At 39.0% G+C, this 13961-nt stretch overlaps 1 protein-coding gene across 11 annotated transcripts in view; it reads left to right on the top strand.

Annotated features, from left to right (window-relative positions):
- Positions 1 to 13961, top strand: part of MECOM (MDS1 and EVI1 complex locus) — a 531718-nt gene that overhangs the window by 352292 nt on the left and 165465 nt on the right. Inside the window, exon 1 of one of the 11 annotated variants that reach the window (XM_027584133.1) lies at positions 1300 to 1433. The exons of the other annotated variants lie outside the window; for them this stretch is intronic. Within the exon in view, the coding sequence (XP_027439934.1) occupies positions 1407 to 1433 (27 nt within the window). The 5' untranslated portion in view covers positions 1300 to 1406. Of the gene's footprint in view, positions 1 to 1299; positions 1434 to 13961 lie in introns of those variants that run through there. 11 annotated transcript variants of the gene reach the window in all.

Below are 13961 nucleotides of genomic sequence, written 5' to 3'. Positions count from 1 at the left end.
TTGCCCTACCTGTTTTCTGAAAGTTTTTCTCCCTAAATAGGATTGGGCCAAAGCAAGAATAAACGTTTTTTATGGTTTGAACATGCCACTCCCTATTACGCACTTTTATGGAGTCATCACCTTTTATTTTAGCACATATTGTATATCCATGCTCACTTTGAAGTCCATTATGAACTCTGGAATCTGAGCTGTCCAATAGAACTTTCTGCAGTGAGGAGAATGTTTTATAATCTGGGCTGTGCTGTAGCACTTCAGTAACCGCTGGTCCTGGTAGCAGTCGGGCACTTGAATGAATGTGACTAGTGCAAGTGAAGAACTGAATTTTTAATTTTATTTACTTTACTGTTCAATTGAAATAATCTGATGTGGCTAGTGACTACCGGATTTGACAGTGCAGCTGTAGATTACATCACATTCATTGAGATCTAGAAAATCTTCAACATTTATATTACAGTCTTTGCATGTTAAAATCTATCCCTTTGGCTCCGTTTAGCATTATTTAATTTAATTAATTAAACCACTTCATTAATGTATATAATTTGCCTGCTTCGAATCCAGGGTTTATTTGTACTCTGGGGTTTCTTTTGCCCCAGATTTTTGTTTTTTCTCTGCTGCTCAAACGACCACCATGCTACCTTCAGCTAGTAGATGTTTTTGAAAACTTACATTTGGAAAGCGGTGTAATGCTGTGAAGCAGAAAAACATGTTTAGGTCATGAAGTATGTTATAAAAGTTTAGAGAATGGCTTTCTTAGATTTCTAGTTCTCACAATCAAAATTACTTGGATCTAAACAAATAACATTTACTGAATATGTATCTCTCATCTCCCCCTTCTTGAGAATCAGACAGATTCTAAAATTAGCACTAATCCTCACTTGTCTTTGCAGAACTTTGGAGCGGTGTGACACCTTCCTTCCTGCCTGTCGAGTTTTGGGAACTGGCTGGCTTAGTGGCCTCCACACAGCCATGATTTAGCACTCTGTGACAAAGCCCATCTTCCTCCTCGGGCTTCCAAGGACTAAATTGCCAGTAAGCAGGAACTTCCTGCTGCCCGTATGGGGCTTTCGAATGATTAGGATGAGCAATGATTCTCCAGAAGTGGGTAGAATGTTGAAACAGTAAACACGCAGATTGCATGCTGTATCCACCCATTCTTCACACATGCCGCCTAAGATAACAGTCCTATAGAGAAACCGCAGCATTCTCAAGCTGCGCGCACAGGGTCCTTCTCTTTACTTAGAGGCCAACCAGGATGCACACAAAACATAACTGATAACGCCTAGATAATTATTGACTAGTTTTAGTATTAATGGTGGGAGCTGTATTCATTTTTTCTTCCTGGTTATGTTTCATTGATGTAGTTTCCTTATTTCTGTGTAGAAGCATGATGATTTTCACTCTCTGGGATGAGAACTTCAGCGCCGGAGACAAAGGTAATTTGGTCGAGCGCACCTACAACGTCTGTGGTTTGAACGTTTTGAAACATTCTCTTGTAAATCTATCTCTGTGATTTTGAATGTGCGGCTGGGGGCAGATGTACAGCATCATCTGGTATATTTTGTAAACCTTCCCTTTTTGACAGATGTTCTGAATTGTAAAGATGCCTTCTTTGTGGCAAAGGGATGAGGTGGAAAATGTGTTTAATGTCTAGATGTTCACCTAAAACACCACGTGGGCAGCCAAAGCACAACTAACTCAACCTTGGGGGTTTTTTTGGAAGCAATTTTTCTCTTCTGCCACTGGCTACCCCTTTTTTTTCGTATTCCTGCTTCTCAGGCTAGATGTTTCAAGCAGAAGTTAATGGGGTAAGATGTCTCTCTTTGTCCAGTGGTTCTCCTCTGCCCCTGGCTCCTGCTCTTCCCCCAGCCCTGTCTGCCTCCCCTCCTTCCTGCCCTTGTCAGGTGTGAGGAAGGGCGAGTTGACCTCCCGCACCTGGTGTCCACCCTATGACCCTTTTCTCTCTATTGGAAAAGTGTGAGGGATGGGGTGTGGGGAATTACATTGCCAGACACAGAGAAGTTGCTCAAAAGTGAATGCTGAAGTAAAGACGTAGCCACTGACTTTCCAAGGTCAGGAGGAGCCAGCCAGGTGTGTGAATGATTTTCTTTCCCCTTTTTTGACACTTTGACTGTGAAGTCACCAGCCACCTCCAACTTCTGTGATGATCTCCTCAGTATCCAGAGATAATTTGAAAAACAGAGTAAGACCTTATCAGAATGTTTTAGGGATTATCTTGATACATAATACTTTATCTCCTTTTACTGTTATGTTTCTTTAATAATATAATGATAATTTCTTTCTCTCTAGCCAGATTTCTTCTTCCCCTATTTCTGTCATCTCAAAATATTCTGGGGCAGTGGAAAGAAAGCCAGAAGGAGTTCTTGTCACTAACTAGCTGTGTGCTACATGGAAAGGGCTATGCTAGGTGGTCACTAAGGTTTTCTGTAGCTCCAGAAGTCTGTGATTCTATTCCTTCCAGAGCGTATGTCTCACCCCCAGCTCCTTCCTCAGTCTCTTCTTGTCTTTGCCTGTCATGAATCATTTCAGACTTCCAGCAGTCCCCAGGGGCCTACTCTCGTGACTAAGGCACTTTCACAAGCCTCAGGGGGAGCTCCGTTTGTGTTTTGCAATGTGAACTCGTTCTGCCAAAGGGTTAATCTTCCAAAACTAAGTGCAGATTGGGTAAACTCAGAGAAGATCAATGGTTTTACCCTGCCATGAGTGGGGGTGTTCAATCATGCAGGTTTCCAGCCAGATTTTTAGAAATCTGCATCACAGAAGTCACCTGGGCGTCACACCCCGAGGAACTCTGGGTTAATGTGTGGTGAACAGAAATATCAAGTTTATGCCTATAGGGCAGTTTTCATTGGCATGGGCTTCAGCACAAAAAAAATGGCCTTGGTACTGTTAATTTTTTTATGGGCAGTTGCACGATAGCTGGTCTTGGAATGTTAGCAGCACTGTTGCAGAACTAAAAATGTTACCCTGAGACATTTTAAAAGAGCACTAAATATCTGGTTTTAAAATACAGGCATTAAAAAATTATAAACTTGGAAAGTCTTCTTTTGGTTGTTGTTGCTCTAACTTGTTAGGTTGTTAAAGCTGCTTTTTCCTCCCTGAGTTCTCAATAAGCAGTTGTAGGGCTTGGTAAGTCAGTGATGACTTGACTACTTTGACGTTGGGATGTTTATGCTTTAACAAAAGGATGCCTAATGATGAGACTCTGTCCCCTTAGAAAGGACAATTTGGCTTCACCCTGTGAAGATGTGGCTGTGCTTGGGACTGGGGCTGTACACCCTCTGGGTGCTGTGCCAGGGACAGTCTTTTGATATGGAGGGAGTGGCTCTCAAGGAAGGTGGGAGTCATAGCCACACCTGGACTGCACTGGTGTGATGCGTGCTCCGGAAGCAAATTGCAACCAGGGGCACTTGGGGATAGCTGTCCTGTGGGATTGACTCCCATTGGAGAAATGACACCAGTCCCTACCACTGTCTACATGGAGAGGGTGCTTAGGCCAGGGAGGATGGTACCTCACAATTGAATGTGGCCAAGAAGGACTCAACTTCTTGTCATCATTTTTAAAACATAGAAACATTATTGGGGCACCTGGGTGGCTCAGTTGGTTAAGTGTCTGCCTTCGGCTCAGGTCATGATCCCAGCATTCTGGGATCGAGTCCCGCATGGGGCTCCTTGCTCAGCGGGGAGTCTGCTTCTCCCTCTCCCTCTGCTGCTCTCCCTGCTCATGCTCTCTCTCACTGTCACTCTCTCTCTCTCTCAAATAAATAAATGAAATCTTAAAAAAACCCAAAACATAGAAACAGTATTACAAATAAATTTAAAAATCGAAAACAATTTCACTCTCTCAAGTTTTGCTTGGCTCTGCCTAATTAACTTTCTTGTAGTTTCAACATTTTCTCACTTAACATTTTACAATAAATGTGGGTCTATATTTCTGCATTAGCTTTATGATTGCTATTATAATTGTAAATATTCATCTATTTATGTACAGTAATTTATTTTTCCTCCTATTATTAGTTTCTTCCATGGTTTATAATTTTATGCTATGAAATGTAACACCACAACAAATGAACTAATGAATACAGCTTTTCTTTGTTGATAGATATTTAAGGAAAATTTCTGATGATGGAATTATGAAGAGAAAGAGTGTAAACACACTAATGATTTTACACATATTATAAAATTTATTTTCTTGCTTTCCAAAAGAGTTCTAACAATTTTCAAAGCCTCTAGTGTATGAGTGTACTTACTTATACTGAGTTTAACATTTAAAAATCGATTTTAATATATAAATTAAAAATTATAATTAGATACATAAATCATATAAATTGAATATATGTATATGTACAGATAGGACATGGAACCTTGAAATTTCTCTGTGATGTGCTTCAATAATCTGTGAAGGTGAGCAATTTGTTCATGTACTTAGAATTTGTTTTTCCCTTGTTTGAATATCTACTTCTGTCGTTTCTCTATTGTAGCTTTTATAAACTTGACTTAGCAAGCTAGCTAGATGCCAGATGTTTGATACAGTTCGTCTTTTAAAGCTTTACCATTTATTATCCAGATTCTGATATCAGAATGAGGCTAGAACATTGTCCCTTTCTGATAGGGGGTCAGTGAATTTGTAACCACTTTATATTGTCCATTTTTATTGGGTGTACTTGAATGTGCACAGCAAAATGACTGCTTTTTAAATGACTGTTAGGTAAATGCACACAACACCTATGCTTTGAAACAAAAATAAAAAATATATAATATATATAAATATATATAAATAATATATAGATATTCATATATTTATTATTTTATATATAGTCATTCATACATATACACACACCCCTATATATATGTGTATATATATGTGCAAAATTTTAAGAAATATTTCTGAATCCCTTAATGGCAAGCTGTGCCATAATGAAAACCTACTCTCTTTTTAAAGTCCAGGTAAAACTGAAGCAACCAAAGGGTTTCATGTAACTGAAAAGAATTAGAATACTTAATTTTAGGTGTGAGAGAGATCTTAAATAAGTTGAAAACCTACTTGAGATATACTTGGATGCCAAAGGCAAATGATACCTTCATTTTCCTGGCATTAGGTGAGGGTAGATTAAGAATTCCTGTTACGGAGAGCATGATTAGGATTTTTATTGAGCAGGATGCCAAAAAATTAGGAAACGTTCTAATTTGGAAGGAGATTAACAGGAACCCAGTTGTGTTTTCTGCCACAGTAAAGCTGGAAAACCTGGTGATCATTTTTATTTTCAGTCACACCATGACTGTGTTTTGAGTTCATTATAACTAAGTTCAGTGCATTCTAACTAGAGTGTTTTGTCCATATAATAGTCAGTATTTGTTTGCAAAGAAGTTCTTTAATAGATGACTTCTAGTATAATGAATCAATCTGCAGATACATGTATTTCTTAAAGATGGATATAAAGATACAGGATAGGGGCACCTGGGTGGCTCAGTTGGTTGAGCAGCCTCCAACTCCTGATTGCAGCCCAGGTCATGATCTGGGAGTCATGAGATGGAGCCCCATGTGGGGCTCTGCGTTCAGCGGGGAGTCAGCTTGAGATTCTCTCCCTCTCCCTCTCACTTTACTTCCACTCGCTCATGGACACACATGCTCTCTCTCTCTCTCTCTCAAGAAAAAAAAAAAAAAACAGGTTAGAGAAATAAGCAATCTTTTTCAAAGAGAAACTTAGTCTGGTGATTCCAACCCTCATTTAATCATTAACTTAACATCCTACCCTGGGTAGATAGGACATTCAACAAACTCTCCATGCCTGAGTGTGTTAATGTCGAAAAGGAGAGCAGCAAAATCATGACAGCCTGACCACTGAGGAATTGCGTTAGTACGCAAAAGTAGACACAGGAAAGGTGGACTTTGTGTGCACTGGAAGTCACACCACTCACAGATGCCAAGTATGATTAATACTTGGATATGATAAGGTGCTTATTGCCTTTATTCCTTAAAGAACTCCTTGACAGTTCAGCACCTTGGTCTAACAATTCCAGACCTGAATTGCCGCTGCTTACTAATTAAATCCACTTAGTAATTAGAAAGAACTTGTGTGTCTCCCCCTTTCCCCTCCCTGCCTGAAATTCTTAAACAAGCATTGGGTGTGTGGTAAATGGCGTGTTTTAATAAATGTTTTGTAAAGGCCAATTATTCAGTCAATATTGAATCGTGTGATAGGAAATACGGCTGCTTAGCTACAGGGAAGATGTCTACATGCTATTGGCATCTGTTGGGTAGGTAATGTTCTTAAACCACCTGGCCTTCTTCCAAACTTTGATTATTCATAAATCTGTTGAGTGTGGTAAGTTGCACTATTAGTGTTTAATCTTTTATTGAAGCAAACTCAGGAGACTGAAATCTATTTGCTTTAGCAAGCTTGTTCACTGATAAATGTATGATTTAAAATTTTCCTTTTGTGAATTCCTCAGTGCAAGAAAAACACAGCTGGGCATAGCACAGATCATATTTATCTTTTCATTAACTAAAGTACAAGAAGATAGTGGCATTGGAGGCTTATAAGGAGGGATTGCTAAAGAACAGTCCTCCTTCTGTTTGCACACCCACTTGAGAAAAGCTTTCCAAACAAGTATTTGAGATACTTGTGAGAAAAGCTAGTTGAATTGTCAAAAGAAGACCAAGTGAATGCATATGAAGTGGTTGGATTTCAGATAACATTTTCCCCCTGAGTGTTCAGATTGGTTAAATATTAGAGGAGGGAGATAATGACACTGTTTGTTGCCATAAACTCAGACATATATCTTTTTTCACAAGGTTGGTATGAAAGGCATATCAAAGATTTTCCATCCCATTTGATTGAGTTTCAGTGTGGTAAAGGGCATTGTAGGTACAGAAAGATTGCTTGGATATTAAGTGCTAGACAGGAACATGGAAACTTTGTACAGACTTTATAATAGAATTTTTTGTTTTGAGAATAACACAATAAACTGATTGGCTGTCATGGGGAGGTTAAATATATATTTTTAAAAAATTTTCTCCATTATTCTTTCTGCTAGAGGGAACATTATGAAAATTTTTGTGAGGTTTTGGGATACTTATTTGCAATATGCACTAAACCAGGCCATTAGGTGCAATCTTCCAGAATGAAATAAGTGACTTCTGGCTTATATGTGTTAATAATAAATTCTCCACTTGGGAGAGTAAGATGAAATTATGGAGTCTCCCCTCACCCCCACCTTTTTCTGCATCCCTGGATCATGAGAGCCGAGATTGCTTGTGCTTCTGTAGTTCCTCCAAACCCTGGCAAAAGGGCATGTACACAGTAGGTGACTAATAACCATAGACTGATTTGTGGACCCCTGTTGAACTGCTGGGCTCTGTAAAGATGGGATATGTTGTAGATCTGTTCTTCTGTCACCTTCTGTCACTCAAAAGGAATAGGAAGAATAGAAAAGGGAAAAGGGAGGCTCCTTTCCAGCCAAGTGCGGCAGAGCTCCAACCCCCTTGAGCTCAACCATGGACCAGGGTTACCCGGCATAGGCTAATGGTCCATTGTATGAGTCAGACAAACACGACCTGGGCCGGGGTTAATCTGTTCCCTATTGCCCAGCCTCCAAGCCCCAGAGATCCCTTTCCTATGTGGAACCAGAAGCAGGCAAGGGCAGCTTTTCCCTGCCTCTATTTATCAGTCCTATTTAGATCCTCTGAGAGTTAGGCCAAAACATTTTCTGTAAGTGGTGGCATTTATTAAAACATTAGCTTACTTTAATTAAAACTTGTTTAAATGGTCATCTGCTGGTTTATGCATTCTAAGGTTTATAACTACTTGTCCTTATTTTTCTTTTGTTTTAAAATTCACCAACACAATATCAAGTGTTTTATATATATATATATATATATATATATATATATGTATTTGAAATGATATTGGAAAAGTAGAGATGAGCAGTTGAAAAGTACAACTAGTGAAATGAAAGACATTTCCTTAAGATCATCCAGCCCAACTCACTTAGTTTATGGAGGAGATAATTGACGTCAAGAGATAGGAAGAGAGCTTTTCAAAGGCCACAGGGTTCGTGGAAAGGCAAGGACTATAAAACAAGCCTCAAGCCAATACTTTTTCAACTTCCTTGTTTTATCTGAATGAGTAACAGAGACTTCCAAAACCAGAGGCTTAAAATTTAAAAGAAATATGAAGGCTGGAAACCAACTATTGCAGCTCTATGATGTCTTCAGGAACCCTGTATCCTTCTAGCTTCGTGCTGTATGTACTGTTGTTAGGTGTGATCTCCATCCTCATGTTCTCAAGATGGTTGCAAAGTGCCAGCCATCCTGTGCCTATTCTAAGCAAGGTAAAGGTTAAGAACAAGAAAGAGTGGTGTATGCCAGTAAGTCAGCTCCCTCTGAAGGGCTTTTCGGGAAACCCCCCGCCAGTGATAATCGCGTATATCTAATTGACCAGAACCAGCTGCGAGGCAAGCTGGGAAATATAGGCCTTTTTTTCTCTTCCTTCGTTCTCTCTTCCTGCCTTTCTCTTTCTCTCATTCTCTCTCTCCCCCACCTTCTCTTTATCTCCCTATAATGCACTGAATGAAATTGGACTTATTCTTAGTAAGATAAAAAACAATTGATATTGGTAGGCAACTCCTTATCCTTGCACCCTGCATTTCTTATTAAGTAATTACTTTAGGGTTTGGAAGTATAAGATTTTACGACATGTTTTTCTCTGCTAGCATTTCCTCAAATTGCTTGTATGAGAAGACCAAACATAGCATGGGACCAGAAATTCAGGTTGCTTTATGTGAGTGAAACAATGGGAGGAGAACTTAGGAACTGTCATCTCTGATCTGCGCTTTGGCTTCCCATGTTCAGTGAAACACTGTTCCATTGTTTCTGTTGGCTTGAAAGTGAGCCTGGCAGTGAATACCATGCTGACTTCACCTAGGCATGCTTCACAGCTAGCTAATGGAAACTATTTAAATTATTTGGAAGTAAATAGCAAATAGTTTGTTTACTTCACCCTGCATGTTTAATGGGTACACAATTTTCAAAAGCCTGAAATTACCAACCGTAGTAGGTAATTTAGGAACATGACTAACAATGACAGAATCTCCCAGGTCCTGCTGAGGGGAAGGAAGCATACTCACACATAATTTTACTGGCAGATACATCTGTGGGCAACACGGAAGAGGATTTATTTGCCCATATCTCATAGGTTATGAGATTTATGATGCTGTCTGGCTATGAGTTTGTCTGTAACTAAAGTTAGTTTCCTTTGTTGAGTTAATTTCTTTTATTCATGTTGATTTAAGTGTAAGATAATTATTTAGAATAAGAAATTTGCCAAAGTGAAAGCCCTCCTCAGTGTCACACTGGCAGCCATGTTACCTCATAACTAACACACTCTATGTATACTGTTTGTTCTGAACAGGATACAGATTAGAGACCTCTGGAGACATCAAGGAGATTTCAAGAAGCAATAATGTGGGAAGACTCCCACACCTTAAAAGCCATTAATGTCACCGTGTCCCCTAAGTGAAGAATGACTTTACAGCTCAGTGCTACTGACTCCTTAGCCCCTGACTACTGTAGTACCATAGGTCCTAGGGAAGGGGAAGAACTTGTGGAGAATTAGAATCTGATATTTTACCCTGGTATGCAGGGGAAAATGTAGTCAATGATGAGGATAGAACCCATCCTCTCCCATTAGACCTCTTCTAAAGCATTTGACCTGATATGCATTCACTTACCATTTTATTCTCCTACTGGTGTTTCATTGCACTCAGGACTGGCCAAGGGCCTTTGGGTTCCCAGCTCTCTGATGTCACACATCCCTTCACTCCAGATCTCTTTTTGAGCAGGTTCTAATGACAAGGCTTGTCACCCTGAATCTTCGAGTGATTACTGCTCTGTCAAGTCCTAAACCTTCACTCGCCATTTTGAAAATTGGATCTTTAGAAGTTGGCAACATTAATATTAGTACTCATAATATATTAGAGCTTCTTAAGTGTACTTTACCAGATAATTGTTGCCCATTTTTGCTGTTGGGCAGGAATCTTGTGAATATACTGATTTTCAAATAACAGAGTTTCTTTGGAGCCCATCTCTGTCTGCACACATGGCATGTACGGCTGTCTGTCTGGATTCCATCATGCCTGCCTGCCATATCTTATCAGTGCAGAGCCCTGTGAAGAGGATCCTATATATTAGCCACAACATGACCTGTGTGGCCAGGAGGAGCCCTAGCAATTATCCCACCGGTGGTGCAGTGATTTAGAATGAACACCTCAAGGATGCCATTATTTACCATATATCATAGCCCAAGATAAGGTTAATAAAATCTTCCCCCCAAATTGGTGTTGTTTTTGTATATCAAGAATATGGGCAACCAAGTTTTTTTCTGACCTCTTTTTGTTTTGCTGCTGCTTAAGTGGATCCTGATTGGTAGGGATTCTGACAATTCTAGCTCTTGACTAATGTGACTACTCAGAGCAACAGTTAGCCCTGAGCACAGTCCCCAGCCAGGCTCCTGGCGGGAGTCCGTGGGAATAATCGCCTTCCCTTGGCAGCTGCCTGAGCAGCAGTCTGTGGAAAGGACTGCTGTGGGTTGGCAGGATGAGAGCGGGTCTGTAGAGCACATTAGGTTTAAATACTTACTGTTTACATAGACAGCTTCAAAAACTTGTGTAAAACACATAAAGCAAGCCTATCTTGTAGGTGATGATTTGGATTTTGTATCTGAAGCAAAGATACATCTCACAGTAAAAGGGGAGGAGATGATGATTCTCTGAGTCTGCTTTCTTAAGGGTCTTGGATTAGATAGCTTCTAAGACCCTTTCCCTTCTAACATTCTGTGGTTCCATATCACTAGATAGTCTCAGAAATGTAATCATATTTGTACCTGATACTTAGCTATTTTTTTAGCTATTGTTTTTTAATTTTAGCTTTATTATTTCCATAAAACACTTGAGGCAGCTTGCAACAAAAATACAGGTATGAAGAGGAAAAAACAACAACAACAAAGACAGCCAGCATGAGGTAAAAGGAGGAGAAGGAGATGGGAGAGAGCAGTATATTTAATTCTGAAGAGAACTATAAGAAACTATAGACTCTGTCCCTGAGCTTCCCAGTAGCCCTGGCAAAAAAATACAACAGCACCAATTTATGGAAGAGAAAAGGACACATGTTTATTTTCCCTTATTGAATGTTATATTCATGTTTTCCCCAGAGATTTGGAAATTAAGTATATTAGAGCACTTTGCATAGCCTACTTAGATTTCAGATTTTAATTCCATAGCTATTAATCCTTCACCTAGAATACCTGACGTCTGAATCTATCCTGTGTGGAAGTGATCATGCTCCTATTTAATCTATTAATTAATACCATAGTTAAATTTCCTATCTCAACATTTACTTTATTGTCCTGGGGGAATAGTTGGTTTTTTACACATGGAATAAAAATCAGTTTTCATTTTTTATCCTTCTACTAACATGTTGCAAAATTTAACATATTAAAAAGAAGCAAAAATAATTTTATTTAATAATAAGCTTTCATTGGGAGTGTAGGATTTGGACCCATATCCCCCCATTTCTCCAATTCCTTCATGCTAAAACAGGGGGAAGACATTTTATGCAAGCAAATGGGTTGTTGTTTTTAGCTATTATAAATCTTTATTAATCTTTGGTAGTGTAACTTCTATTTAAGACTGCAAACTCAGAATTTTATTTAATATTTCAGTGGTGAAATTAATTGGGATCTAGAATTAACATATCTCCGTTCTTTCAACCATCTTATTCATGAGTCAAAGAAAATTTAAAAACAGACTGTGCATATGCGTGTGCACATGTCTGAAAAGAAAGTGCTCTGTATATTTTCTAAAGAGAGATTTATACATAGGAGCTACTGCTTTGTCAATTTTCAGTGGCAGGACTTACATGCCTTTTATCTCAAGAAAAAGTAAAAAAACAGCTAATGTAAATCCAGTTTATTGTTTAAGGGAAATTTATGGGCTTTCTTGTTTTGGGTCAGGAGAAAAGACAGGACAAAGTATTAGGGAAAGAGGCAACTGAACTGGAGCAAAGGAGTGATTGTCCTCAATTCCGCCCCTGGCCCATGGAGAGGTGGTAGCAACCTGAGGCATCCATAATGTCACTCCTTGTCTCCCATATAAAAGGTGTTCCTCTTTGGGGCAAAAACAAAATAAATCCTTTTTTTTCTGTCACCGTATTAGTCACAATAATTAATGTCAGTTCTCTCAACAGATAAATTCCTTAATCTCATGGCTTACCACAACATTAGTATAGTTTTGTTCAATCTTTGTTTTGTGCTGATTGGGGGGTGGGAGGGGAGCAGTTCCAGAAATGGGCTTGAGACCCCTGGTTTTCTTGTGCATGCTCCCATTGCAACACAAGATTTCTAAAGTCATGCTGGGAGAGGAAGAGAGAGATGAAAAGGAATCACTGACTGTAAAGGGCCCAGACAGAAGTCACCATCGTCTTGGTTTATATCCTATTTGTCAAGCTCAGTCACATGGCCCTAGCTCAGGGCAAGCATAGCTGGGAAGTGAGGAGATTAAATACAGGAATTAATGTGGGATGAGAAAATTGTTTTCCTTGATATCTGAGAACATCTTGTGCAACAAAATTGCTTTGCATGGTATGTCAGAGAGGGCTTCCTGGAGGAAGCAGTTGACTAGGAGTTTGGCCAAAAGGGTACTTCAGTCACAAAGGCCTATTGTCCCGTTGTGACAAATAGCAAAATATGTGCTATGCTATGAAATAAAGGTATATTGTTATTACTAAAATGCCTTTGGTCGGCAGCATTCTTTGGCCAGGAGTGGCAAAGACTTATTATTTTTAAAATTTAGACTGTTGTTATTAGTGGTTAGAATGGAAGCTCCTAGAGAGCAGCGTGTTTTTCATCTGATCTGTTCATTGACTTACCCAAGCACCTAGATCAGGGCCTGGCACAAGATAGGGACATTCCGCAAGTATTTGATGAGCAAATAACTTGCAAAGGACTCAACCAGTATGCTTGTTTCCTTTTCCCTGTAAAACCAGAGGTAATAGATTCTATTAAGATTGTCTTTACGGTCAAAGATGGAGTGTGGAGCTAGTATTTAGAAAGTAATTGTGTCCTTCTGTGCTGCTTTTTTTGTGAAGATAAAGCCAGAAAGGTGGGCAGTGCCCAGTAAGTGGTTAGAACCACAGACACTGCACCACTGATATATCTTCTTTTTTAAGTTTCTTAACTTGTAACCTGTGTTTAGGAGAAAGCTGACTGTGGCTCAGCTACACAGAACTTGGAATATTTTACATCAATAATTTGACATGGCGCACAATTAGTCAATAAACACAGCGCTCCATGCATATCAAATCTGTTACTGAATAAGAGCCAAGGTAAAATAATTTCGATCTAAATTTAAGTATCTTAGATGTTAATAAAGCACTTTTTTTGTCTTCAAGAATATATCTTTGTCTCTTACAATAAAGTTATATTTCTTTAACTTTTATTTAGGAGCTAATATTTCAGACAGAGGGTGTTCATGTTTACACTGTTTGTAAAGGAACAACTTGAAAGGAAAATTTATTACGCGACTGGGATCCCAAAGGGAATGAACAAACTACTTAGGGAAAAAGTAGTCTGTGATCATGGAATGTTATCATTGTTCCTTTATCACATCTTTGGAGTCATTAGAACTAGTCGCCTATCTATACACTGGATTCTGACACACAGTACGTGCCATCTTTTCACTAACGATTTGTTAAGCATCTGTCCTAAGTATGACTAAGTAGTTTAAAATATTTGGTAACAATACTCGTTAACAAGTGATAATTAAACCTGCTTCCTCTGCCTGCAAGGAAATTTAAGAATAACTTTTTATCTTATCTTGTTTCTCTCAGCTACCTTGTATTAACCAACAAATAGAAAAATCTAGATTTTGTTTCAACATATATTATT

This window comes from Zalophus californianus, chromosome 1 (genome assembly GCF_009762305.2).
Source record: "Zalophus californianus isolate mZalCal1 chromosome 1, mZalCal1.pri.v2, whole genome shotgun sequence".
NCBI lineage: Eukaryota > Metazoa > Chordata > Mammalia > Carnivora > Otariidae > Zalophus > Zalophus californianus.
Note: the sequence above shows the minus strand (reverse complement) of the source record. Positions and strands in the feature narration are given on the sequence as shown.